The sequence below is a fragment of the Sciurus vulgaris genome (genome assembly GCF_902686455.1).
Source record: "Sciurus vulgaris genome assembly, chromosome: 8".
Lineage (NCBI taxonomy): Eukaryota > Metazoa > Chordata > Mammalia > Rodentia > Sciuridae > Sciurus > Sciurus vulgaris.
Window position 1 is genome coordinate 5,459,991 of NC_136468.1, and position 27,656 is coordinate 5,487,646.

Here is a 27,656-nt window from a genome sequence, read left to right on the forward strand (position 1 = left end):
GCTAATTTTTATTCTACCTCAATTAGTCTTTTAAATGATCATGTATGATATTGGTGTGCGTGGATTTCTCCAGAAATCATCAAACACATTACTTTTAGCTGTTTTGTGACAGATCTTAATTAGAAGTGGTCCTGGAGCTTGACATCAGGAAGTTTTTTTTTTTCATCATTTGTTATTTATTCATACATTTTTATTTTTACAGACTACATTTTGATTCATCGTACACAAATGGGGTACAACTTTGCATTTCTGTGGTTGTACATGATGTAGAGTCACACTATTTGTGTAATCATACATTAGAAAGTTATTTTTGTTTATGAAGTGAAGGTGTTTATTTTTTCACCAGGGATAAAAATCCAGCATTTAATCCAATAGCAAGTGATCCTAACAGCTCCTGGACACCATCAGCTGCCCCCGTGGAGGGGGAAAATGACACAATGTCGAATGCCCAGCGGAGTACACTCAAGTGGGAGAAGGAGGAGGCTCTGGGGGAGATGGCCACGGTAGCTCCAGTTCTCTACACCAACATTAATTTCCCTAATTTAAAGGAAGAATTCCCTGGTAAGTCATGGAGTGTCGCTCTCCCTTCATTCTCTGGCTCTCAAGGGCGTGACCTTGAGAACTGCAGGGGAAGCCCTACACCGTCACTGCCACTCCTCTGTCCGACTGCCCAGTGTGGCCATCTCTAGGTGCTGAGAAACGTTTTCCTGTTAGTTCTATGCACTGCATTCACTTGTACATTTCCCAAAATTTTGTTTCAGTTACTGAAATGGTCAGTTTTCTAGTGCCTACCAGTGCATGCACAAGTTCATATAGTGCAATTCTAAACCAAAAATTTTCCTGAAACAGCAAGTATCATTTAATTACCTGTATTAAGTTAGCCTTCATCAGTCACTTCTGAGTGGTTTATATTGAAACTCACTCGGTATCCTCTTCCCTTTTTTTCCCTTCACACCTTTTTGACTTGTAGGTATCCTGGATCCGTTTGAAAAATCAGAAAACATAATAATGCTGTTTTTGAAATTTTGATTAATTAAAAATTTTAAGTTAATGAATTATCAGTTATTGAATATTTGCAGGTAGTACTGTTTTATTATTTTGAGTTCATGTCCCCGGATAAACTAGGATTTAAAATTTATTAAAATTGTATCTTAAAATAATTTCCTGGCCATCTTTCAACACTTGAGCTCTTTTAAGTTACTGGAGTGCATCTAGATATAGTTTCTCACATGGAGCCCCTGTGTGTTTCAGTTGGTCCCCTTCAGTACTTTATTCGAAATACAGAAATAAATCAAATATATACTACCCTATCTAACAGTATAAATCAGTGGTTTCATGCAATATCTTCATTCTTTAGCTACGTTTTATAACCACGCTTATACTTGTTGCTCATAGATGAGCAACTATGGTTCTATTAAATCAGTTTGTGTCAGCATAAATTGCCCTTTTAGCAGAGCTAAGATTTGTTCTTCTTTTTAGTGATTTTCTTGAAAAATTTTACTTTGTGATTGAAGAGACTTGTGAAATACAGTGTTAAGGCTGTTGGTTTGTCAATTGACTTTCAGTTTCATTGGCTTTTTGGAAACCCTTAATATGGAGATTTTTTTATTGTTGTTGGTTTTTCTGGGTTTTTGGCAGTGCTGGGATGGAACCCAGGATATTGTGCTTGTAGGCTCACACTCCGCTATTGAGCTACATAGCTATATCTAGCCTCTTAATGTGGAGTTGAACTGTTCTATATTGATTTCACCAGTACTAGATTTTATATATCATTGAGACACTAAATTTTATTTAATCGATTTAAAATAATTATTTTTCTATGTACTGGTGAGACAGTTATTTATTATGATTATTTCATTTAGGGCAAAATGATAGATTTCTGTTTAGTGCAGATTATTTAGGAAACTTTTACTTTTGATTCTGGCCATATCTTATATGTATATAGTTCAGGGAAGTTATTATACTTGGTTTAAATTTGACTAGTTGGCCCCTTGAATGAAAAAACTTGCCAACTTTATAAGGCAGATCGCTGATAAGGCAACCCCTTCTTTTAGATAATATTTATTTGACCTACTGTATGCCAGGAACTTGCTATTTTTTTTAAAGAACTTTAATATAGTTCTACAGAGATCCCTTACTCCAGACCTTACTCCAGACACTGGGACCAGAAGTGTCTCAGATTTTGTCATATTTGTGTACACATAATGAAATTTTCTTGGGAGTATCTTTGAGATGGGACCTAAGTCTAAACATAAAATTCATTTGTTTCATCTACATCTTATATACATGGCCTAAAGGAATTTATGCAGTACTTAAGTGCCCCCAAGTTCTGCCTGTGACCTGCATCACAGGACGTCAGGTGCAGATCCATTTGTGGTGTCATGTTAGTGCCCAAGCAGTTTGGAATTTTGGACCACTTCAGATTTCTGATTTTTAGCTGGGGATGTTCATCCTGTACTGTGTCTGGAAAATGTGGTCTGAATAAGATTACCTGACAGCAGTTCATCAGTATTTTTTGTTATAATACATTTTAAGTATGCCTCTGAAAACATGTGTATTCTGTTCTTGCAGACTGGACTACTCGAGTGAAGCAAATTGCTAAATTGTGGAGAAAAGCAAGCTCTCAGGAAAGAGCTCCATATGTGGTATTTAAAAGATCCAAATGTTGTCTTCTTTTGGTGGGGAGGGCAGTACTGGAATTGAACCTCAGGGCCTCACACATGCTGGGCAAGTGCTCTACCACAGAGGTGCATCCCCAGTTCATGAGTTAAGTCTTTAAAACACAGTATTTACTCTTTATTTTTGTCTTTGCTTAATGAAACGATCTTCTATGAATAAAAGGCTTATTGGTACTTGCACAATTAACAGGCAAATTTATTTTTGTAGTGATGTCCTAATTCATTATATCTATATTAATGCAGAGCATGACAGTTTTATAGTTATTAACAGAGCAGGATGAGGAAATCAGCTATTTTAGGGGCATATTTAGTTCATGTCACTTTAAAATTGTTCTATCTCTTCAGCAAAGAGTACTAAATCTGGAAATTGGATTAGTGTGCCTCAGTTTCTTCCTCAATAAGTTCTTTTGTTGTTTGATAGGTTTACTAGGCAGTCTTTATGCATCTTGAAAGAAACATATCTAGACATCTTTAAGGAGCTCATAAAACATGGTTTTAGTCAGGAATTGGGGAATTTTTTAAGATTCACAGTTCAGATGGTGAATTTTCTCCCAAAGAGCCAAATAAGATAGTTAACTAGAATCAAATCTTTGCTTTCATTTTAACTCAAACTAAATCTATGTTCTATATTATTGTTGGGAAAAATCCATAATTATTTTCCTTTGGATCACCAATGAACATATTTTCAGTTATTATAATTACTTTGGATAGAGTATTTAGAGAACATATGTACACATGTATGCACGTGTGTTTATATGTTCAAGCACATATAAACGTGTATATGTTTGTGTTACTAGATTAGATTCTTTTACCTTTCATTTATTAAGGTAATGACAAGCTATTTTTAATGTTTCTTACTGATTTTGTCTAATGGTGAGTTTCAGATATACAGATTTTCTATTGTGAAGACTGATTTGATATTTTCCTTTTCTCTAAATTGATGGACATGTTAATTCTTTCATTTTCTAAGGATATATTAAGAGCATTAGAATAAAATATACTAGATTACACCTGGGATCTCCTAGGCCATTTCAGATACATAGATAGAAACATCTTCAACTGATAATGAGGACATATGCTATAAAGACAGAAGGTAGGTTAGTGTCCAGAACCTTTCTTAGGAGAAGCTGTAAGTTCCATAGGATGATATTCAACTATTTTCAACTACTCAACCCAACTTTTTCTTGTTTTTGTATGATAAAGTTCACCGTAGTTTTACTTTTATTCCTGAGTAACACATTGACATATACTGGAAAATAATATTTTTCTCTTTTTATCAAAGCAAAAAGCCAGAGATAACAGAGCTGCTTTGCGTATTAATAAAGTCCAGATGTCTAATGATTCTATGAAAAGGCAGCAGCAGCAGGACAGTGTCGATCCCAGCTCTCGCATCGATTCAGATCTTTTTAAGGATCCACTAAAGCAAAGAGAATCAGAACATGAACAGGAATGGAAATTTAGACAGGTATGGGGTTTGGAGATATTGCCTTTTAAAATTGCATTTTCGCTCTTTGAGAAGGGAAGTATTTACTTCTTAATAGAACATGAAAATGTGATTTAAAATAGACTTGTTTCCTTTTTTTGGTAAAATATATTTAAATTGGTTAGTGAAGTTTATTGAAATGTTAAAAACAATATTCTGCACTAGGCATAAATGAGGCATACTCTAATGAATAATGATCTCTTCTTCAGGACTGTGCAATCTAATATGGATGCAATCTGGTAGCTATTGACATCAAACAAATTAATTTCCTCTTACCTTTCCCCCCCATGATAGTTATTTTCTTTCTTACCCATGTGATTGCTTTTCCTGTCTTGTTTTTGTAGCAAATGCGTCAGAAAAGTAAGCAGCAAGCTAAGATTGAAGCCACACAGAAACTGGAACAAGTGAAAAATGAGCAGCAGCAGCAGCAGCAGCACCAGCAGCAGCAGCAGCAGCAGCAGCAGCAGCAGCAGCAGCAGCAGCAGCAGCAACAGCTTAGTTCTCAGCATCTTCTGGTGCCTTCTGGGTCAGATACTCCAAGCAGTGGGGTACAGAGTCCCTTGACACCTCAGCCTGGCAATGGAAACATGTCTCCTGCACAGGCATTCCATAAAGACCTGTTCTCAAAACAGCTGCCTGGTATCCCTGCCCCCACGCCTTCAGATGATGTGTTTGTCAAGCCACAAGCTCCGCCCCCTCCTCCAGCCCCGAACCGGGTGCCCATTCAGGAGAGTCTTTCTCAGTCTCAGACTTCTCAGCCACCTTCTCCACAAATGTTTTCTCCTGGGTCTTCTAGTTCCCGGCCACCATCTCCATCGGATCCTTATGCAAAAATGGTTGGTACCCCTAGACCCCCTCCTGGGGGCCATAGCTTTCCCAGAAGAAATTCTGTCACACCAGTGGAAAACTGTGTGCCTTTATCATCCGTACCAAGGCCCATTCAGATGAGTGAGACCACAGCCACTAGGCCGCCCCCAGCCAGAGACCTGTGTTCTTCCTCAACAACAATTAGTGACCCCTATGCAAAACCTCCTGACACACCTAGGCCTTTAATGACAGATCAGTATCCCAAACCTTTGGGCCCATCCCGGTCTCCTGTAGTTTCAGAACAAACTGCAAGAGGTCCTCCAGCAGGTGGAACCAGTGATCACTTTTCTAAACCGTCTCCTAGGGCAGATACATTTCAAAGACAACGGGTACCTGACCCATATGCACGACCTTTGCTCACACCTGCACCACTTGATAGTGGTCCTGGACCTTTTAAGACCCCACTGCACCCTCCTCCATCCTCTCAGGATTCTTATGGGTCAGTGTCCCAGTCATCAAGGCGACTATCTGTTGACACTTACGAAAGACCTGCCTTGACACCAAGACCTGTAGATAATTTTTCTCATAGTCAGTCAAATGATCCATATAGCCAGCCTCCCCTAACTCCACATCCAGCAGTGAACGAATCTTTTCCCCATTCTTCAAGGGCTTTTTCTCAGCCTGGAACTATATCAAGGTCAGCATCTCAGGACCTGTATTCCCAGTCCCCAGGAACTCCACGACCTGCAGATTCTTATTCCCAACCCTCAGGAACAGCTCGGTCCAGCGCAGACCCTTATTCTCAACCTCCTGGAACTCCCCGGCCTACCACCATGGACCCATATAGTCAACAACCACCAACCCCCAGGCCATCTGCACAGACAGATGTGTTTGTTACGCCTGCAGCTAATCAGAGGCATTCTGATCCATTTGCTCATCCTCCTGGAACACCAAGGCCTGGAATTTCTGTTCCCTACTCTCAACCACCAGCAACACCAAGACCAAGGACTTCAGAGGGTTATACTAGGTCCTCAGGTGCAAGACCAGCCCTCATATCAAATCAGGATCCTTTCCTGCAAGCAGCACAACACCGAGTGCCAGCTTTACCTGGCCCTTTGGTTAGGCCACCTGATACATGTTCCCAAACACCAAGGCCACCTGGACCTGGCCTTGCAGACTCGTTCAGCCGTGTTTCCCCATCTACTGCCCGTGATCCCTATGATCAACCTCCAGTGACTCCACGGCCTCAGTCTGACTCGTTTGGAACTGGTCAAGTTGCTCGTGACGTTTCTGACCAGTCAGGGCCTGGGTCAGAGGGGAGCTTCAGCACACCTGCAGACTCTCCCATGAGTTCCCAAGGCCAGCAGTTCTCTGGTGTCTCCCAGGTTGCTGGACCTGCACCAACTTCTGGGGGAACTGACACACAGAACACTGTAAATATGTCTCAAGCAGATGCAGAGAAACTGAGACAGGTAATCACTGCACGTTTTCAGATGTCTTAAATGTGTCATTTGTAGAAGCCATTCATTTAACCAAATAGTAGTTTCTACACAAGCATCAATTTTATTTTATTCTGTAGACTTTGTAAAATACAAAGAAGAAAAATAAAATTGGTAAAATCAACACCAATTGAATTCAATTGAATCTATCTAATTTCATTCTTCATGAATTTGTTAAAGAATCCTTTGATGTGAAAGCTGAAAGTTTTGTGATGGTGAAGAAAAGGAGCCAAATAACTAATTTGTTTTTTATAGTTTGTCATGTTATTAAATGTAATGTGTTTTATAAACTTTGGAACATTTAGACATTTAAAACATTGCCCATAATGAAAGCATTTTGATATTCAAAGCCACTAGTTACTGGAAATCCCGGTGATTTTTGTTTCTTCTCATTTAGCGGCAAAAACTACGTGAAATCATTCTCCAGCAGCAGCAGCAAAAGAAGATTGCCAGTCGACAGGAGAAGGGGCCTCAGGACACATCCGGAGTGCCTCACCCGGTGCCCCTTCCGCACTGGCAGCCAGAGAGTATCAACCAGTCTTTCGCTCGGCCTCCACCCCCTTATCCTGGGAATATTCGATCACCTGTTGTCCCTCCTGTAGGACCTCGATATGCTGTTTTCCCCAAAGATCAGCGTGCACCCTATCCTCCTGATGTTCCTGGTATGGGGATGAGGCCACATGGATTTAGGTAGTACTTTTAATTTTCTGACTTAAATTGCTGTTAGAAGTAACTAGACAAATGAAGTTAGTATTAACCAATAAGTTGTTACTGCTTTCTACTTCTTTCTCCTCTCTGACATAAATGAATGTTATTTTCCACAAATGAGAGGTCAGGGACTTAACCCCCTTTTAGTACTCTAAATGGTTCAAGCACAGTTCCTTTGTTACTAAGTATTACCTCTAGTACTTGTAGCCATGTTGATGTCGCCCACCAATCAGCATCCTCCAAAGTATAGCTGCCACATGCAGGCAAAGGCTTTTTTGATGTGATCAGTGAGGAGACTTGTCCTCTGCACATTTCTGCTCTTTTCATTTAAGGTCAAAATGTTTGTGGAAAGTTTCAAATTGAAAGGATATTTCTCTTTAGAAACTTTTTGTGATGAGATTGAGTTGTCAAGTTAGCAGAGGTGAACCATGACCACATTTCGTTTTTGAAGTGGCTAGTAGGTCGAGCCAGACTAATGCCCCAGTTAAAATGAGGAAAGGGTTTTTTAAGATGTACTTTTTAGGAGGAATGTGCTTTAACCTTGTACTATGTCTCTGTGTCACATTCTAACCCTTACTTTCCCATTTTTGCCTGTTGCTGTGTTTTAGACTTGTTTGTAAGTTGCCTGCAATTCTTTCTAGAGCACTATATATATATATTTTTTTTTTTTCTTTTCCCCCTTTTCCTCTGAGGCGCCGGGGATACAAACCGCGGCCTTTGTGCATGCTAGGCGGGCACTCTCCAAAACGAGCTATTTCTTCAGCTCTAGAGTACAATATAAATAATAAAAGAACCATATTATGTATCGTGAACTTGACCTTCACAGGCGGTGCCCTCCCTCCCTTCTTCGTCCTCCAGCCGTCCTGCCTCCTTTTTGCAGTCGAGTAGGTTAAGGCAGCCCACCAGTTGCCATGTTTGTGTTCTGTTGCTCTCGTACACTGATGCCCAGGCTCTGTGTCGTCCACTGCCATCCAGCACGCCCAGATCAGACTCTTCCCTGAAATCTTTCTGGATGTTGGAAACAGGAATGGACTCTTACTTTTTCATTCTTATTTCTCAACGATGAATTTCCATATGCTTGGTGACTGGCTGCTCCTGGGCTTTCATGATCTAATAGAGAGAGGTATTCACTGTAGAGCGTTTAGCAGAACTTACTGCACATGGGGACTTACAAGTACTTTTTAAGGGTGGCAGTGGCGTTTTGCTAAGTCATCGCATTTGGCAGTGGCCTTTTTTTCCCTATAGTTCAATCTAAAACTCCTTTTCTCACCCTAAATTCAACACAATACTGAAACATTTCCTTTTTTTTATTTTTAGATTTGGGTTTCCAGGAGGTAGTCATAGTACGGTATCCAGTCAGGATCGATTCCTTGTGCCTCCTTCACAAATACCAGGACCTGGAGTTCCTCCGCACCTGAGAAGATCCATGTCTGTAGAAATGCCTGGGCCTTTAAATAACTCGCAGATGAATAATCCGGTTGGCCTTCCTCAGCATTTTCCACCCCAAAACTTGCCAGTTCAGCAGCATAACATACTGGGCCAGGCGTTTATTGAATTGAGGCACAGGGCCCCAGACGGAAGGCCACGTCTGCCCTTCCCTGCTTCTGCCAACATTATAGAGCCACCGTCTCATCCCAGACCTGGAAACTTCATTCCTCGCCCAGACTTCCCAGGCCCAAGACACACGGACTCCATGAGACGACCTCCCCAGGGTCTACCTCATCAGCCCCCTGTGCATCCAGATTTGGAACCAGTGGCACCACCTCAGCAGGAGCAGGGCCACCCTGCCCATCCGTCCTCTGTAGTCATGAGACCTCTGGGTCATGCCTTGGCTGGTGGGTTTTCTGAGGCTCCTTTGTCAACATCTGCATCAGCTGAAAGAGCATCTGGTAATGTACAGATGGCCGGCCAGTCTTCTGATGGTCTGGAGGAAAAACTTGATTCTGATGACACTTCTGTGAAAGAACTGGATGTTAAGGACCTTGAGGGAGTTGAAGTCAAAGACTTGGATGATGAAGATCTTGAAAATTTAAATTTAGACACAGAGGATGGCAAGGGAGATGAATTGGATACTTTAGGTAATTTGGAAACTAATGATCCCAACCTGGATGACCTCTTAAGGTCAGGAGAGTTTGATATCATTGCATACACCGATCCGGAACTTGACCTGGGAGATAAGAAGAGCATGTTTAATGAGGAACTAGACCTTAATGTTCCAATTGATGATAAATTAGATAATCAGTGTGTATCTGAACCCAAAAAAAAGGAGCAAGAAGACAAAGCTGTGGTTCTTTCTGATAGCCATTTGCCACAGAAAAAATCCACTGTTACCAGTGAGATAAAAACAGAAGTCCTATCTCCAAATTCCAAAGAAGAAGCCAAATGTGAAATTGAGAAAAGTGATGAGACTAAAGATGCCTTGATCCCTTCCAGCCCCCAGGCTTCTGCTCACACTGACCTGAATGATGGGGAAAAGACTCCTTTGTCTCCTTCGAATTCAGACCTGCTTGAGAAAAGAAATAGTCAAGAAACTGCTGGCTCCAGTGAAAGTGTCATTCAGGGACCCGCCTCACAGCCCGCTCAAGATGTAGCGAACTCTTGTGACATAACTGGGTCAACTCCAGTTCTCTCAAGTCTGCTTGCCAATGAGAACTCTGATCCTTCAGAAGTGAGGTCTTTGGGGTCTTCCCCGCCACCACTGCCAGCCTCACCCCCCAGTCATGTGCCAAGTTTGCCTCCTACTTTAGTGGCACCACCTGGCCCTGGTCTGGATGATGCTGTGAATTCTAATGTGACTGTGGTCTCCAGGGTGAACCATGCTTTTCCTCAGGGAGTGCAGGTAAATCCAGGATTTATTCCTGGTCAGTCATCAGTTAACCACAGTTTGGGGACAGGAAAACCTACAAATCAGACCATGCCTCTCACAAGTCAGTCTGGTCCCAGTGGCATGTCGGGACCCCAGCAGCTCATGATTCCTCAAACGTTAACCCAGCAGAGTAGAGAGAGGCCCCTCCTCCTTGAGGAGCAGCCCCTGCTTCTGCAGGATCTTCTGGATCAGGAGCGCCAAGAACAGCAGCAGCAAAGACAGATGCAAGCCATGATTCGGCAGCGGTCAGAACCATTCTTCCCTAATATTGGTAGGCATTCCCTTGTGTCTTATTGTGGGCATTAGGGTGATGTGCAGTGTGCTTGGAAGATTTCATTGTTGGAATTACATTTGGAATAGAGCACTGAGAATTTCTCTGTTCCTCCTGGAGCTTTAAGCAGAAAAGAGTTAAAAGCTTTCAGTTCCTTCCAGGTAAATCAAGAGATTTAAAACTTGGAGTTGCAATCCTTGTTCTACCTGTCGTCCATTGTTGCTATATATTTTTAATTATGGAAAAATAAATTTGAGGAAATTATAGAAATAAAGCTTTTTGCTGCCCTTTTGCATACTGTAAATTCTTGGCATTTTTTTTTTTTTTTTTCCCCATAGGCCTCTTTAACTTATCCCTATTGGTTTACTAATATTAACAACAGAAAAGAGCCATGCAGTCGCAGTGCCTGGGTGCCCAGAGTATGGTGAATACTCAGAAGGCGCTTGCCTAAGGGGTGCTTTTCAGTGAAGATGTGCGCCCCTGTGTGTGCTACCAGTTTTGTCATGGTGCTCCTTTTCTCCATTTATATAAATGCAGAAAGATATTTCTTAGTAGCCTCCCAGTACCCTTGAGGGCTGACCCTCAAGGAACTGATAGATTTTTTTTTAAAGATAGGTAATGATTTATTTCTTAGTATTGAAATAACTGCAGATTCTTATTCCTGATGCTGCAGTGGCAAACCATCCTGACCAGCATTGCCGAAGTCTGGGTGAGAGGGACTTGCATTGCTGTACGTTGTTGCTGTGCTCTCGCTTAGACTCAGCAGACTTCCTGATTTAATTGCTGCAGAACTGAATGTTAAAGTGTGCTTCAATTATGGGTTACTGAAGGGAGAGCAAATTCAGGATAAAGGTCGTTAACCAGCTCATAATTCCCTTATCTAGTATAAAAAGCTGCACTGATAATTAGGTGGCATGAAAATCTATAAATTGCTCCATGTTTGTTATACTTACATGCCATATAATATACCTTGAACCAAGTACTTATGAGATAAGTAACTTTTTTTATGTTTTTAGTTGTCAGTGGACCTTCACTTTATTTGTATGTGGTGCTGAGGATTGAACCCAGTGCCTCACGCATGCTAGGCAAGCACTTTACCACTGAGCTACAACCCCAGCCTGGAGTAACTTTTAAAATATATTTTTTTCTTTAGATTTTGATGCAATCACAGATCCTATAATGAAAGCCAAAATGGTGGCTCTCAAAGGCATAAACAAAGTGATGGCACAGAGCAGCCTGGGCATGCCGCCGATGGTGATGAGCAGGTGGGTGCAGGGGTGGGTTCCGTGGGTGTCTGGACTGCATAGAGTCCACGCCAGCTCCTGGAAAGAGCATGCAGAGACCAAACTGCCTTCCAGAGGTGATCAGAGTGGTGGCGCCTCAGGACATGATGGGTGATAAAGAGCTGTACACACATAAATAATTTGCATTCGCTTTAGGTAGGGTAAACACCAAGTGTTGGGGGGACGGGGGCCGTTTTCTTGTTTCATTTTTAGAATTGATAATACTTAACTAAAGTTTTTCAGTTAACATGAAACATGAAAGTGGTAATTAAGGCAACTGTGAATTCAGCTCTAAAATATCATCAAACTGGTTTTGAACCAGAAAAGAAAGGCAAGAACAGATAAAGATGCTAGGACTTAGAGTGTTTGTAAGTTTTCATGCACAATTATGCATGAAATTATGCATTAAAGAAGACTGTAAGTGTTATTAGCATAATCATGAAGGTAGAATAAGATGACCACAAGGCAATATTTCTTAAATTCTGATCTTGGAACACCATCAGAATCGTGTGGCAATTTTTTTTTTTTTTTTTGAAAATGCAGGTTCCTTTGTTCAACCGCAGACCCACCGAATAAGAACATCTAGCGATGGGCTGCATGTTTATATTTCCAGTTATTATGTAGACTGTTGTTTGAGAACCTGTCAGTACAGCAAGTGGAGAGTCTCAGTTTAGCCTAATAATCTTGTTGAAAACATTTTTATGAAAGGGAATGTGAATAATTATGAAATTGAATATAAAATTGTATAGATTCAGAGAAAATTGAATCCTTAAGAATATAGTTCTCACCTGTGGATAACTGGACATGGTTCACATTCTTGAGATCAAAGCAGAGGTAGTGGTTCCTAGTGACTTTCAATGCTGAGCAGCATTTATTAGCTCTGTTCTTCCATCACGAGGGTTCTTAACCTTTTTATGTCTTGAGACTTCTTGGCATTCTAGTGAAGCCTTTGGATTTCTTCTCAGAACATTTTAAATGCTTAAAACCAAAGCTCTCATACTGCAAAGGAAATGAATTATATTTGAAACATAGTCATTAAAATATAATTAAATTTGTGAACATGTGCTTAAAGCGTTAACACTTTAGCAGTAAGTCTGATCACCACTGTATTTTCAGAGTGATATATGGCACTAACTTCTTAGGTATCTGCAGCATTCGATAGGAAGATAACTTGTCTCTTACTGGTGACAGTCATGGTGCTGCTAACAGTATGGTAGCTTGATACTTAGAATCAGCATAGAAGGAGATGATCAATTCTGTTTAATCCTTAGTTAAAATGTGAGCCTCAGAGTCAGAACTTTCAGCATCTGATGCCCGTTCAGCATCATCTTTCTGCCAGTTAGGCATGTGTTTGTGTGCTAAATGTTTAGTTACTGTTCTCCTGAGTGCTTCACAGAAGCGGGTATGATGGACCTTTGAGAGTAGTATGGTAGTTGCACGAGGACACAGACCGCGAAGTCTGGACTGATATCATTCCAGACTAGAGCTGTAGTGGCAGGAGGGGTGGTGAGTCATTCACAGCCTTGAGTCAGAAATCAAAAATGCACATTCTAACCTGAAGTACTTACCTAAAAGCTGCCGTGTTTGGAATATGTTTTGAAATTGTGTTAAATGTTTATCTTGGTATGTTAAAGCACTCAGTACTCTGGGGGAAGTGTTTTCTGTGGCAGGCTTATCACTATAATCTGAGTAAGGGACATTTCACTATATAGATTGGTCACTCAGCAATTGTTGACTGACTTTTTCACTCATTACAGAAATGTTTGAAAATATATGAACCTTCCTAATTGAGATAAGTTTTTTATTTTAGAATATAAATAAACTACTAATTAATTTTTGATAAAAAGTAGTAAAGGAAAAAATGTCCTTAGCTTAGGTAATAAAGCTGAATCTTTACTCTATTTTTGTGTCTAAAGGCTTGAATTCATTTCGTATTAGAGTCATGTAACAGAATCCAGCCTCTGGAATTAGTTTAGCTGGCTTCTCCCCACAGCCTCCCTGAACCTTACTGTTACCCCAGATGCTGTGAGAGTCTCAGTTCACAGATGGTGGCGTGGAGAAGGTCTGCTGGATACTCAGAAGATGGGGCTTATGAGGCCTCTGGACAGGAGACATTGCTACGACTCTCTCTTTCCTGGAGGAGAAAATTGTTGGGCACCTGAAACAAGTTGAGTTTGAGAAGCTCACCATCTGACACATGGTACTATGTTCTTGCAGGTTCCCCTTCATGGGCCCACCGGCGGCTGGAACACAGGGCAGTGAAGGACAGAACCTGGTTCCTCAGGCTGTTGCGCAGGTAACCCTGCTCATGTGTCACTCTGGAGGGCACACTGTCCTGTTTCCCACCAAACCCATCTCCCAGTAAGGCCCTTCTGTGCAGGAGGGCATCCTAGGGCCCTGCCTGTATGGACATCAGAGCAGCAGAAATGGAGGTGCTACACTGCTTTTAAAACAGAAGACAAGTTGAGGTTAAAAACATCCAGTGTGATTTCTGAAGAGGACTTGTGCTTAAGGGTAGAAAGTCACTGGGAGGGAAACCAAATGCCCAGGGCAGCTGGTTCTTACACACATGCATATGTTTATTACCTCAGGAAGACACTTTATGTCCTGTGCTTTGGAATAAACCCATTACATTTAAAATGTAGAACACTGTTAGAAACAGTAGCAATGAATGATTAAAATCATTCTGTTTAGATTGGGTAGTCATGTTTTATTTATTCTTTAGTATTACTTGGTTTTTAGAATATTCACCATCTAAAATCAGGTTTAAGCATAAATATTTATGCTGTATTCTTGCTGTCAGGTAGTTTCTGGAGAAGTGGAATTCCTCCTTTCACGTATTTTCTACAGTGGTTTTTAAAAAATGTATCTGCCTAGAAAATAAGAGCTACCTACTATGTGTCCTTCTGGAATTTTCTTTTTACTCTGCCATTTACACTTTAGACTTATTATGCTGTTAATTATATCTTTTTCCTTATTAAAAGGAGACACTGTTTGGTACTTTGGAAATAGCATAGGCTAAATTTTTAAAAATCCAATTCTGAATTTACTGTGCAACTTGGGGCAAGTTTTTTGATCTCTCTTCTCTGTCAAATGTCATGCCAGCTGCATTGCAGTGTTACAAAGATTGCACCTCATGCCTTGTGGCTGCTTGGTATCATTTATAATTGTGACTATTTGTATAGCTTGTGTCTAACAGACCTTGTGAGAATTGTGTAAACAGTTTTTCAAAATCAATTTTATTTATCAGGTGATTGCCCAGGAATTATTAGATTAATAGTTACCTTCAAAGAAACACAACATTTATTTATAAAATAAGACATTTTAATTACCATATTTTTCTATTACTATTTGTATGTAAGAACATTAGTTCTTATTATAAATAATTGTGCTATGGACTGGTGTTTAAAAATGTGGAACATGTGTTCATCAATCCAATGACAAGAGATTAAGTACACTTAATTAAGAAGTGTATTTTGTATGGCTCTGTAGCCGCGCACTAGCAATATTGGATTTGTGCTGATATTATATTTGAGGTATAATTGTTTATCTCAAGCATAGTTATTTTCATCTGAAATCTGCAACTACAATAGTTCAGAGACAAAATGAATTTTCAGTGATTAGATCATTACCCCACTAATTTATCTTAATTTTTATAAAAATCAAAACTTTAAAGATATCTTAGAAAATTAAAGGGTTTATTTTTTTTCCTAGTTTTCTTTTTTCTTTCTTTCCTTTTTTCCCCTTCTTTTTAAAGTTTTTTTCTTTTCCCTTTAACTGAAGTGTGGAATTAAACATATTTGTAAATTTTACTTATTTTAGGATGGCAGTATAACACATCAGATTTCTAGGCCTAATCCTCCAAATTTTGGTCCAGGCTTTGTCAGTAAGTATGAATCTACTAAGTCACGTGTTTTCTGGGGCTGCTTGTCTGACTGTGTCTGTGCTGTTCTGAGCAGTTGGGTTAGTTTTGGAGTGCCGCCTTCACCGCAGGGCCCTCCTCCTGTACCAGGCATCCCTCCCTCCCTGTTAGGTTCTCTTCTGCAAGGCATGTATTTTCGTTGCTTTTTTTTTTTTCTCTCACTGTGCATGAAGAATTAGAGATACATAATACAGAAAAGTCATCTTCCCCATTCTCTTCAATGCTGTTGTTGCTATTTTTGTTTGTAGATTGGGCACTTTACAATCTGTAGAATTAGACCACCATTTACTCTCATGGCAGTCTACCTAAATGACAGGGATACTAACTGGGAAAAACAAAGGGCGTATGCTCAGAGAGAAGCTGGGTTGCAGCATGGTGTGAAGGTCAAGTAAGCAGGATGCCCCTGAGTCCTTTCTAGTTAACCTCAGGGGTCCCCAGGTGGTTCAGGATAGTATTTAAAGTTCTGCCCAAACTGAACCTTTCTGAAATCTTCAGACTGTTTAGCTAACTTTTTTCACCATTATCTTTCATTTTGCTCACCTCTGCTCTCCTGGTTCCAGAAACCAGAAAGGCTTTCCTTGCGGTAGGTCTCATTCTACCAGAAGCAGAACTTCTGAAACCTTGTGAAAAAGCCTGTTCTTGAAAAATGCCCTTCAAATTTTATAGACTAGATTTCAAGTTCATACGTGTGCTGGAACTTCTGGGTTTAGGAACAAACCCAAAGTCTGACCTTTTGGAATTCCCCTGCATTAATTATGATTATAATTTGAATATGTATTTGCATTAAAAACAACTACTGTAACCAACTGGCTTTTTCTGGCTTTATTGTGCCCATTGGCTTTGGTTGGATTCTTAATGTATAACAATATTGTTATCATTGATGTTATTTTCAGATAATGTCCTTCTAGGCTTGTATTTCTTTCTTTGTCTTGTCGTGAGTCAAAAAGGTATACTCACAATTTTTCACTACATGAGATGACCTTTTTTTTTTTTTTTTTTTTTCTTTCAAATTTGGCATCAATGGAGTGAAGTGCCCTTAGAAAGTGAGGAGGGGAGTATTGGTGCAAGAGGAAGAGATGTGACTGTTTAGGGAGATGTAGCCACAGTCATGGAAGTAGACAAGATTTTACTTGCTTAATTATTCCCTCCCCTGATTTATGAGATATAAGTTAAAAAATCAATGAATCACAAGTGTTTTCAGTTTATGGATTTCCTTTATAAAAAGCAGACTTCGAATCGGCCCTTTAGCACTGGGGTTCCCCTGCGCTGTTTTGTATATTTTTTCACTAATAAGGAAGAGGGAAAGCCTGATAAATTCAGGGAAATTAGATGAGAAACAATTACCTGGTCCATGTTCTGGACCTTAGTAGATAGACTGACTTTGTCTCTTCAAAATTGGTAAAGGCAAATTCATAAAATGTACATTTAGCTTACTGTTTGACTTTTGGGTTAGATCATTTGATAGTTCTGTAGGTGAAAGTGTTCCATTAGATAAAAGTCTTCTGCTCTTCTAAGACTGTGTTTGTAGTATTTATTAAGTATTAAGTTTACCAGTGTCCTAAGTATGTATTCTCTGATTTTCTTCATTAAATATTTTCTAAAATCTTCTACTTTATAGTTACATAATAGTCTAATATTTAGAATTCTGTTTTCAAATATGAAGCTGTATTTCCTTATAGAAAATAGAGGTGTGTAACTCTTGATGATAATCTTGAACCCTTTAGAAAGTTCACACAGATGAATTTTTTTATTTTTCCTTCAGACGACTCACAACGCAAACAGTATGAAGAATGGCTTCAGGAGACCCAGCAACTTCTTCAGATGCAGCAGAAGTATCTTGAAGAGCAAATTGGTGCACACAGAAAATCCAAGAAGGCCCTTTCAGCTAAACAGCGCACTGCCAAGAAGGCAGGGCGGGAATTCCCGGAAGAGGATGCAGAGCAGCTGAAGCACGTCACTGAGCAGCAAAGCATGGTTCAGAAGCAGCTGGAGCAGGTAATGACGGGTGTCAGGTACATGCCCTCAGCACCAGAGGGCTGTGTGGGTTTGGCTCCAAATGTTGTGTGTCAGCACCACTGCCTGGGCACACCTATCAACCACAGCTGTAATAGCCCCAGTCCTCTCCTGAGAGTGGCCATCAGAGCATATAGGTTCTGACTGCATGGAGAGATCAATTTTCATAATTCTGATTTAGAAGAACTGTTTTCATATTTTTTAGCAACTCTAGTATCTTCGGAGAAATTCCATTATTTCCTCTGCACTAAGAAATCACAATGTGCTCCTATGTCATCTAAGAGTCTTTGGTTTGCGTGTGTGTGTTTGCAGGTACAGGGGGTGTTATTGGATATTCAACTCAAGGGTGCTCTACCACTGAGCTATACTGGCAGCCCTTCTTTCTTTTTTACTTTGAGACAGGTTCATGCTAGGTTGCTGAGGCTGGCCTTGAACTTGGGATCCTTCTACCTTGACCTCTTAGTTGCTGGGATCACAAGCTATGCCCTTTACCTGGCTGGAGACTGACTCTTTTGAGAACACGGTTCACAGGGAGGTTCTAGGTGGAAGTAGAGTTAGGCCTGAGAAGTATGCTTTCACTGGGCATTGGCCTTTTTTTTTTTTTTTTTTTTTTTTTTTTTTTTAAATTACCTTCGGTTCCCTGGTTTCCAGTGGGATTTCAGATATAGTATTTGAATAATTCTGGTGGTTCTTTCTCATGATTTTTAAATTATTTTTTCTTAGTATTTTGGTTTTGAAAAATACATTGATATATCTTATGTAAAGGACTCAGTCTTGAGAAATGAAACCTTTTTGTCATTATTTTGCACCATATACCAGAAACTTCTTACAATGTTCAAACTAAATAATTATACTGGAAAAGAAGTAACATTTTAAAATTCTGTTTAAAACAAAAGTATTCACAGTGAGTTTAGAGCAACCACACCTAGGTATTTATCCAAGTCAAAAAAGAAACAGGTTTGTGCAAAAACCTGTACATGAATATTCATACTATAGTCATCAAAAACTGGAATGATTGGCTGGGCACGTTGGCACCTGTTCAGCTCCTACCACTCAGGACGTTGAGTGAGGTAGGAGCATCGCTTGAACCCATGAGTTCAAGACCAGCATGGGCAACATAGAAAGACCCCATCTCAAAAACAAGACCCCACTCCAAGGATGAATGGTTCGAGTGTGGTACCCCATACTGTGGAATACTCCACAGTGATGACAAAGATGAATGCAGATAGATCCAGACAACTTGAATCTCAAGAGCGCTATGCTGAGGAAAAGAAGCCAGTCCCAAATGTTTACATACTAGTTCTGTTTACATTACTTCCTTGATGTTACAGAGCGATAGGTGAACGATGGGCAAGGTGAGAGGGATGAGGAGTGTAGGAGGAAGAGGTGGCATGATGGCATTTTCAGGAGTGATGGGATGTCTCCCCATCTTGATAGTGATGATGGGATGCTGATTCCATGTGTGTTCAAGTTTTTAGGTTATACACCAAAAATTAAACCTGCCTCTAATTGTCAAGTGTAATGTTTAAATTAACATTTAAAGAAAGCCAGGTATTAGTACTAGAAGAGGGCAGGGGGTGCCGCGGACATTGACGTCGTCTGCGTTGGGGTGTGGCTGTGTCAAGAGCACCCTGGGAAGCACCCTGGCAGCTCATGGTGCTCAGCCTGTTCTCTGCCTCCGGGAGGAACTGGTCCTGTCACATCGCACTGATAAGAACTGCTGTGGCTTTCCAGTTTCAGGTGATGTGGTTGCACATAGCTAACTATTTGATTATGGCTTTGGACTCTGACGTCTTACCTGCAAGCCATAGCTACCAAAATAATATACCAGCAGCAGGTGATGATAATATTGCCATAGTTTAAAACGAGGACTAGTATAAAATGAGAAACTTCTTTTCTTTTTAAATTCTTTTTATATTTAAATATTTATTGTGGGTAACTTCTTTTAAAAGTAAATACTTTTATAATTAAGTATATTTAGTAATTTTATTGACTTTGGTGTATTTGTGTAAGATCTTTTGTCCAGGGCCTGGTTTCTGCATGTCCGTTGATCAGATCCTCTGTAGAAGCTAATACAGAGAATGCTTAACTTGAAAAATGAGACGCATTGTTACCACTTATTTGCCTATGATCCAGCCTGATCTCAGTAATAAAGGTTGTTGGTGGTAATATTTTTAAAAATAGTCAGTAGTGCCAGGGGAAAGATGGATGGCATGTGTTTATGTACATAAAAATCATCACAGTATACACAAATGCTGTTCCAGGTGCCTTGTGTGCACCTCACTACTATCAGTTTGGTGCAGTTCTCAGTTCTCACTGGTAAACTGGTTAGAAAAGACAGGGACAGAAGGGAGTTGCACAGATACTGGATAAAAGACCAGATACCCTTACTTATAGAAGATGTTAGTCTGGCTGGGAATCCCAAGAAATTGTAAGTTGAAAAACTATTAGAAGTACTGGGTTCAGCATATCAGTATAATATTTATCAAAAACCAAGTGATTTTGAAAGATACATACAACATTTTGCATTCCTTCTTTCCTCAGCTTCCTCATGACAATGTCCACAAAAAGATGGACTACTATTTGACTGATGTTTTCTCCTAGTACCTGGCACATTGGGGCACAAACATTTTTGGAATTATTTAATTGACATTAGTCATTATTTCGACAATGATTAGAAACTGTTCACAATATTACTTCAGAGTTTGTATAGGTTTCAAAAATTATAATTTGGATATGATATTCATCAATACAAAGAGAGTTATAAATCAGGTTTTTTGGGGTAGGGTATTGTTTGGAGGTTTTTTTAGAATTTTGTTTTATGTACAAAAAGCTAGTGTGGTCTCTTTCATTGAGTGGCTGCCTCGGGCAGTCCACTCAAGGAAGGTCACTTAGTCCAACTTGATGAAGCCTGTACACTTCGCATGTAGACAGGAACATTGGTGCACAGGATGAGGCTGCATTTCCTGGTGAGCAGACATAGCAAGAGCAGGAACTCTGAATTTTCATAGGTGGCTCCAATAGACCTACTGATCACCCATTTTGCATTCAAGCATGCAGTAGGTGAAAGGAGAGACCTAGGTCATGTCTGTGCTATTCCTACACCTCAGGGAGGTGCATGGCATGCATGGCTAGTAGTTCATTTCGTTTAAAATGTTCAATTTTGCATATTTAAGAAATGAAACTTTAATATGTTTAAATGGTTAAATCTCAGTTATTCTGACCTTGTATATTAGTGTAACTTCTAAGGCCCTGTAAATTAGCTGCTTCCTGTATAGCTTGTGTGTATTGTTTATCTTTTCAATGGGTAGTTTCAATGGTGTGTGACTTGCTTAATATTATTTCAGATTCGTAAACAACAGAAAGAACATGCTGAGTTGATTGAAGATTATCGGATCAAACAGCAACAGCAGCAGCAGTGTGCCCTGGGCCCCCCTATCCTAATGCCAGCTGTCCAGCCCCAGCCACCCCTAGTACCAGGTGCCACCCCACCCACCATGAGCCAACCTAATTTCCCTATGGTGCCGCAGCAGCTGCAGCACCAGCAGCACACAGCAGTCATTCCTGGCCACACTAGCCCTGCTCGAATGCCCAGTCTACCTGGCTGGCAACCTACCAATGCTCCAGCTCACCTGCCCCTCAATCCTCCTCGGATTCAACCCCCAATTGCCCAAATACCAATGAAACCTTGCACATCAGCCCCAGGGTCAGTTTCCAATGCAAACCCACAAAGTGGACCACCACCCCGGGTAGAATTTGATGATAACAACCCCTTCAGTGAAAGTTTTCAAGAACGGGAGCGGAAGGAACGTTTACGAGAGCAGCAAGAAAGGCAAAGAATCCAGCTGATGCAAGAAGTAGACAGACAGAGAGCTTTGCAGCAGAGGATGGAAATGGAACAGCATGGCCTCCTGGGCTCTGAGCTGGCCTGCAGGACATCTGTGAACCAGATTCCATTCTACAGTGCTGACCGACCTTGTGAGTTTATGCAGCCTCCAAGACCCCTTCAGCAGTCTCCACAACACCAACAGCAGATGGGGCAGGTTTTACAGCAGCAGAATATACAACACAGATCTGTTAATTCACCCCCCACCCAAAATTTCATGCAAACCAATGAACGAAGACAGGTAGTAGGACCTCCCTCATTTGTTACTGATTCACCATCTATTCCTGGTGGAAGCCCAAACTTCCATTCTGTTAAGCAGGGACATGGAAGTCTTTCTGGAACCACCTTCCAGCAGTCCCCCTTGAGACCTCCGTTCACCCCTGCTTTATCAGTAACACCTCCAGTAGCAAACAGCAGTCTCCCCTGTGGCCCAGATCCTGCCATGACCCATGGACAGAGTTATCCGGGATCAGCTCAATCTCTCATTCAGTTGTACTCTGATATAATCCCTGAAGAAAAAGGGAAGAAGCGCAGAACAAGGAAGAAGAAGAAGGATGACGATGCAGAGTCCACCAAAGCACCGTCGACTCCCCACTCAGACACAACTGCTCCCCCAACTCCAGTCCTCTCAGAAACTGCCTCCACGCCCTCGGCAAGCACACCTGGTGAGCGTCCTCAGCAGGGAGAGGAGGCAGGCCAGCCGGGTGGCCCATCACCTGCCAGTGCGGCAGCAGGCCAGCCATGTGCAGAGTTGGAAAACAGACTTCCCAGTAGTGATTTCTCACAAGGAGCTCCAAACCCACAGACTCACGCACACTCAGAGGTGGATGAACTCTCCATAGAAACCCCTGCCAAAACTGAAGAAGTAAAACTGGAAAAAGCGGAATCAGAGCCATGCCCTGGTCAAGAGGAGACTAAATTGGAGGAGCAAACTGATAGTAAGGAAGCAGACACTGCGGCTGGTCCCGTCTCCTTGGTGCAGAGTCCTCCCCAGTCAGCCGGGACCCCTGTTGCCAAAGGAGAGTCAGGAAATGAACTTCTGAAACACTTGTTGAAAAATAAGAAATCCTCTTCCCTGTTAAGTCAAAGATCAGAGGGCAGTTTCTCTTCAGAAGACAACAGTGCAAAAGATAGCAAACAGGTGGAGAAGCAGAACCCAGTGGAAGGATTGGTAAGTGTGAATCATGAAAACTACAACTTACTTTTTTTCTCTTGTTTTAAATCATACCTGTCCTGGATTACCAACAGCTTATCATTTTCAATACAGTTGCAACCTTTTTACTCTAAAGAACCACTCTTTATTTTGTTGTTTCTGTCTCCATGGAATCCATGTTTTTACTTACACCCATAAACTATAATAAGTAATATTTTCCCTATTTTTTTTAAAAAGACATATGGTTTGCAGTTTTGTATATAACATGCCTTTCAGCTGGTTTCCACACTGAGCTGATCTAACTAAAGAAAGGAGGTAAATGTGCCTGTATTGTAAATAAGTGTAATTTCCATTAATCTCTTTAAAATGTAGAAGATGACTTCTACACCTCTGTTAATGCCCTCAAGCGCTCAGGGATCATCCCCTCTGGGAACCATTTTGTCATCATTTATTAATGTTGTACAGAGGTAATCTTACGTGTCGCATTGTAGTTTTCTCAGTATATTCCACTTGTTTAAAGTTAACAACATTGGATTTGCTTGTTTTTTGTGTTTGAATGAAGTACTTAATTGCAAATATGACTTTACAAGAATCTTCCTCCCCTACCCCTTACAATTAACTTGATTAAGATGTTTCAAACACTGAGGTTCTTGGGTCCTGGGAATTAGGCTGCCATAGCTTCTGCCTCATCCTTTTCCTTTTTTTTCGGTACTGGGGATTGTAGCCAGGGCCTTATGCTTGCAAGGCAAGCACTCTACCAGGAGCTATATCCCCAGCCCCTGCTTCACCTTTTAAAGGTACAATTGCTAGCGTATTACTGGTATATTCATAGAGCTTTCCTGACAGTGCTTCTCAGACTGGATTTTATCATTTGATCATTGTCATATTTTAATTGAATAGGCATGGAGTGGTATGTTGAGTTGTCCACATTTGCAGTTTTAAGATGATGAATGAATCTCATCCTTTTGCAATGTTGACGTACTTTTTTTCATTGATTGGCCCTTTCAGTAGAACTTGAGCGTTGACCTGGTAGAAATGTGTGGTTTTGTGTATTTTGGAGATCACGCTCCCAGTCTGCTTATTGCTAGCAAAGGTGCCTGCCTCTCCAGCCCCATCTCATGCCCCTAGAATGCGGCTGTCTGCTTCCACCCTCCCACACCTGGCCAGACACTGCTGTTCCCCCCTTCTTCTATATCTAGTAAAGCTTGGTTCTGGAATCACCTTCTCCATATACCTTTCTCGCCTTGCCCAGTCTTGAGCGTGTGTTGTGCCCTCCTGTCACATGACACTTCCTCAGTGGCCCCATGAAGTATATGGACTGCATCTTGAGCATCTTCCTGTCAAAAGTCCATGCTGTTCAAGAATGTTGAATGGCGTGGGGAATAGCCTCATGCTATGTTTAAAAAGCCAGCACCAAAATGAAAGAATGTAAGGTGTGATTCCTTGTGATTTAAAAAAAAAAGGGGGGGGGGGATAGATTTTTTTTTTTTTAAATGACCTGAGTTTAGTGCTCACCTGTAATCCCAGAAATGGGAGGCTGAGGCAGGAGGATTGCAAGTTCTTGGGCAACTCAACAAGACTCTTAAGAAATAAAAAGGTCTGGGGATGAGGTCGGTGGTAGAATGCCCCTGGGTTCAATCCATAGCACAGGGGGGAAAATTTTGGAAAGAGGTACATTAAAATGTTAACTTTTTATCTCAGGCAGATTTTTAATCTTTTGGCTCTTCCGTAATTAAGTATTCTTTGAAATGCGGTTATATTTGCTTTTTAGGATAATTATGAGGATTAAAGCTAAAATCTGTAAAGCAGTAAAAATGCCTGACCTGTGTATACTTAATATGCATTGCTTCATTAGTCTCTCAAAAGCCAATTAAGGAAGTCTTAGGCCCTTGATACTCAGAAAGTAAGTCCCTGGGGATCTCTTACCACCTCGGAGGGTTTTAAGAATTGCAGTCTTATGCCCTGCCCTGCTGTTCACCTGCCAAATCATTGTGTGGTTCAACAAGATCCCCAGCTGATTCTTAAGCATATCAAGTTGGGAAAGTGCTGCTGGGGACTTGCGTGTGGAATCACTTGGTAGGCATGTTATAATGCAGATCTCTGGGCCCCAGCTCCCAGAGTCTCTTGTAGGTGGATCTAAGGCAGGACCAGAGAATTTGCATTTCTGACTAATAACAGGACTGGAGCAGCCCCACGCCCTGGGCACTGTCTTGGAGAAGGCGGGGATCTAGGCCAGGGATGGGAAATCTGAGCCTCCTGCCACCTCTGCTCTTTTTTGTATAAACTAAGAATGGTTTTTACATTTTTTAATGGTTAAAAAAAAAAAAAAAAAAAAAACTAAGAGTATAATATTTCGTAACAGGTGGAGATTATTTGAAATTCAAATTTGTCCATGAATTTAAAAAGTCTTGTTGGAATGCACCCAGCTTGCCCACCCACTTACCTTCCAGTTACTCATGCAGTGCAGTCAGAGCTGAGCACTAGTCTGTGCAGCCCACAAGGCTAAAGTCTTCACCCTCTTGCCCTTTACATGTGATTTAGCTATTTATGCTCTGTAATTAGAATATAACTGGAAAGTATGATTTTCAAAACCTTAAAGATTCAGTGCAGAATTGACTGTAGTAAGTTCAGTGTAATTGTTGATAAAAAAAAGTATTGATGTTAAGAAGTAATGATTAATTTAGAAATAATGGAGCCTGAAAAATAGTCTTATATTTTTAGGTATGATAACACTACCCTCAAAAACCTTTTCAGGACCTGACTTACTCTTGTTCTTGACCATGAAGCCAAAGACAAGACAAGACTTAATTGCTGTTATCTAGGTCCTCTCCCATTGACTTTAAATACATAACCATTATTTTGAAGTCAAATGCAGAATCTTGAGCCAATCTGAGAGGCCATATGACTCCTTATTGCTCCCTGGGCTTAGCTGTTCTCTTACCTCAGGTGCATGGGCTCTGAAGTGTGCTTGGGCTTATGAATCGTCTTGAAGACTGCATTTCACCAGTTCCAAGTTCCCATGGGGCACCAAAAGTGGCTCACCAAGACCACTGTACCAAGGCTTCCTGGTTGTCTGGATAGGGCACCCCTGTGGAGTAGGGGACCCCAGCCCTGGTGGTCAGTACGAGGGTCGGGCCTCCTTCTCATCTCAGGAGTCCTCTCTTTCCTCACGCTTCGCAACTGATCGTTTCCATACTTGAGCATAATGCCTGAAAAGGAGGGATGATATTTCCAGAAAACAGTCACGACATTTCATACCACTACCTGTCTTCCCTCCTTAGCTCTTGGTACGGAATATGAGCATAGATCTGAACAGGTCAGGCATGAACTAAAACATGTTGATAGTTCACTTATTTTTAACTTTCCAATTACATTAGCAAACTTTGGGGGCTCAAATGCAAGGTGGTTTTGGATGTGGCAACAACCAGTTGCCCAAAGCAGATGGAGGAGAATCCAAGAAACAACGAAGCAAACGGACTCAGAGGACTGGAGAGAAGGCAGCACCTCGCTCAAAGAAAAGGAAAAAAGAGGAAGAGGAGAAGCAGGCCATGTTCTCCAATTCCGACTGCTTCACCCATCTGAAACAGGTGAGTCTTTCAGAGTGGCCTCTTTAGAGCTCAAAGTGAGAGAGCAAGTGCCTGTCAGCCTGTGGATCCAGCTTTCTCTTTATTGAGATGATTTCCAAATTAGAGAGCTACAGGGATAAAGGACACCTGGACTGGAAACCCAGTAGATTTCTTCTTTCCAAGCAAAATTGCACCTTCTCATCTTGGCCCCTGCAATTCACAGTTCAGTAGACAGATCAGTTAGGCAGTGGTCAGGAGCAGCCTTGGCACCAAGAGAAACTGTCCCCATTTCTTGTGACTACAGCCACAGGACTCTCCTCATCTAAGCCTGCTCTCCTGCATCTGTGGTGGTTACAGAGCAGGGAGATGGCTCCTGACTGCCGCTGGTGGTGCCTGGCCTCGGCTCATGCCTGATTTCTTTGTGAGCAAAGAGGAGGAACCTGTATTTCTTGAGATACTTTGGCAGCATCCCTTTAGGAAAGATGGGAACAAAGCTTATTTTGAATTGTTATCTCAGAGATTTGAGCATTTCTCTCTCCAACATTTTGATACTTCAAATTTTTAAGTATCATTTTTCTCAAACTTATTTGCCTAAATTGCTTCGGGTCTTAGGAAGTTGAGGAACGCTCCGTTTTGTTTACCATGTACATTACTCTTAAATGTGTTTTTTAATAGCAGCTCTCTCTGCTCCCTCTAATGGAACCGATCATTGGAGTGAACTTTGCGCACTTTCTTCCTTATGGCAGTGGCCAATTTAATAGTGGGAATCGACTTCTAGGAACTTTTGGCAGTGCTACCCTTGAAGGGGTTTCCGACTACTATTCCCAGTTGATCTACAAGGTACGTTTCTTGACCAGGGTGCTGCCTTGCTTCATTTTTGGATGCCTTATACAGTTGGTGGAGTGTGTCTTGGTTTTGCACCTAGTTTACATCTAAGCTTCCAGGTATCACAGAAACTTAAAATCAGCCAACAGGTTAGAAATTTACCTGGTAAAGTGTTTCTCACATGAGTCCTTGAAAGTTTTTACAGGGCTCATGGCCTCCTTTTCCTCTGAGAAAAGTCCTCTGAGTCCCCTGAAGTTAGAGCTTGTGGAGCTAACTCCTCTGTCTTCTTTGGGGCCAGCTTTGAATAAGCCAGATTCCTTCCCATTAAAAAAAAAAAAAAAAAAAAAAGATATTTTCGGTAGGTAAGAATATAAATTGTGGAAAGTTTCTATGGTAAAGGAAATACAGGTTCCTTATAACCTTTATTATCTTATAAAATAAATCCAAATTCTTAGTAAATATTGGAATTTTAAAAATGGTTAAGGCCAGGCTCAGTAGTGCACACCTGAAATGCCAGCGACTCAGGAGGCAAAGGCAGGATAAGCACAAATTCAAGGCCAGTCTCAACAGCTTAGTGAGACTCTAAGAATTTAGTGAGACCCTGTCTCAAAAATAAAAAGGTTTGGGGATATAGCTCAGTGGTTTCAGTCCCCAGTACAGAAAAAAAAAAAAAGCCTTTCACCTTGTAAAACGATA

The 27,656-nt window shown here is 41.0% G+C and overlaps 1 protein-coding gene across 20 annotated transcripts in view; it reads left to right on the forward strand.

Moving 5' to 3' along the window:
* Nucleotides 1–27,656, forward strand: part of KMT2C (lysine methyltransferase 2C) — a 266,222-nt gene that overhangs the window by 218,774 nt on the left and 19,792 nt on the right. For 15 of the 20 annotated variants that reach the window (XM_079151029.1, XM_079151018.1, XM_079151036.1 and 12 more), the window contains 13 exons: nucleotides 347–561; nucleotides 2,572–2,645; nucleotides 3,961–4,143; nucleotides 4,506–6,440; nucleotides 6,865–7,157; nucleotides 8,493–10,312; nucleotides 11,466–11,577; nucleotides 13,813–13,891; nucleotides 15,418–15,481; nucleotides 17,280–17,512; nucleotides 20,878–22,587; nucleotides 25,947–26,156; nucleotides 26,811–26,975. In XM_079151029.1, coding sequence (XP_079007155.1) covers nucleotides 347–561; nucleotides 2,572–2,645; nucleotides 3,961–4,143; nucleotides 4,506–6,440; nucleotides 6,865–7,157; nucleotides 8,493–10,312; nucleotides 11,466–11,577; nucleotides 13,813–13,891; nucleotides 15,418–15,481; nucleotides 17,280–17,512; nucleotides 20,878–22,587; nucleotides 25,947–26,156; nucleotides 26,811–26,975 — 7,093 coding nt within the window. The remainder of the gene's footprint in view (nucleotides 1–346; nucleotides 562–2,571; nucleotides 2,646–3,960; nucleotides 4,144–4,505; nucleotides 6,441–6,864; nucleotides 7,158–8,492; nucleotides 10,313–11,465; nucleotides 11,578–13,812; nucleotides 13,892–15,417; nucleotides 15,482–17,279; nucleotides 17,513–20,877; nucleotides 22,588–25,946; nucleotides 26,157–26,810; nucleotides 26,976–27,656) is intronic. The other 5 variants (XM_079151023.1, XM_079151026.1, XM_079151028.1 and 2 more) reach the window with 4 other exon arrangements.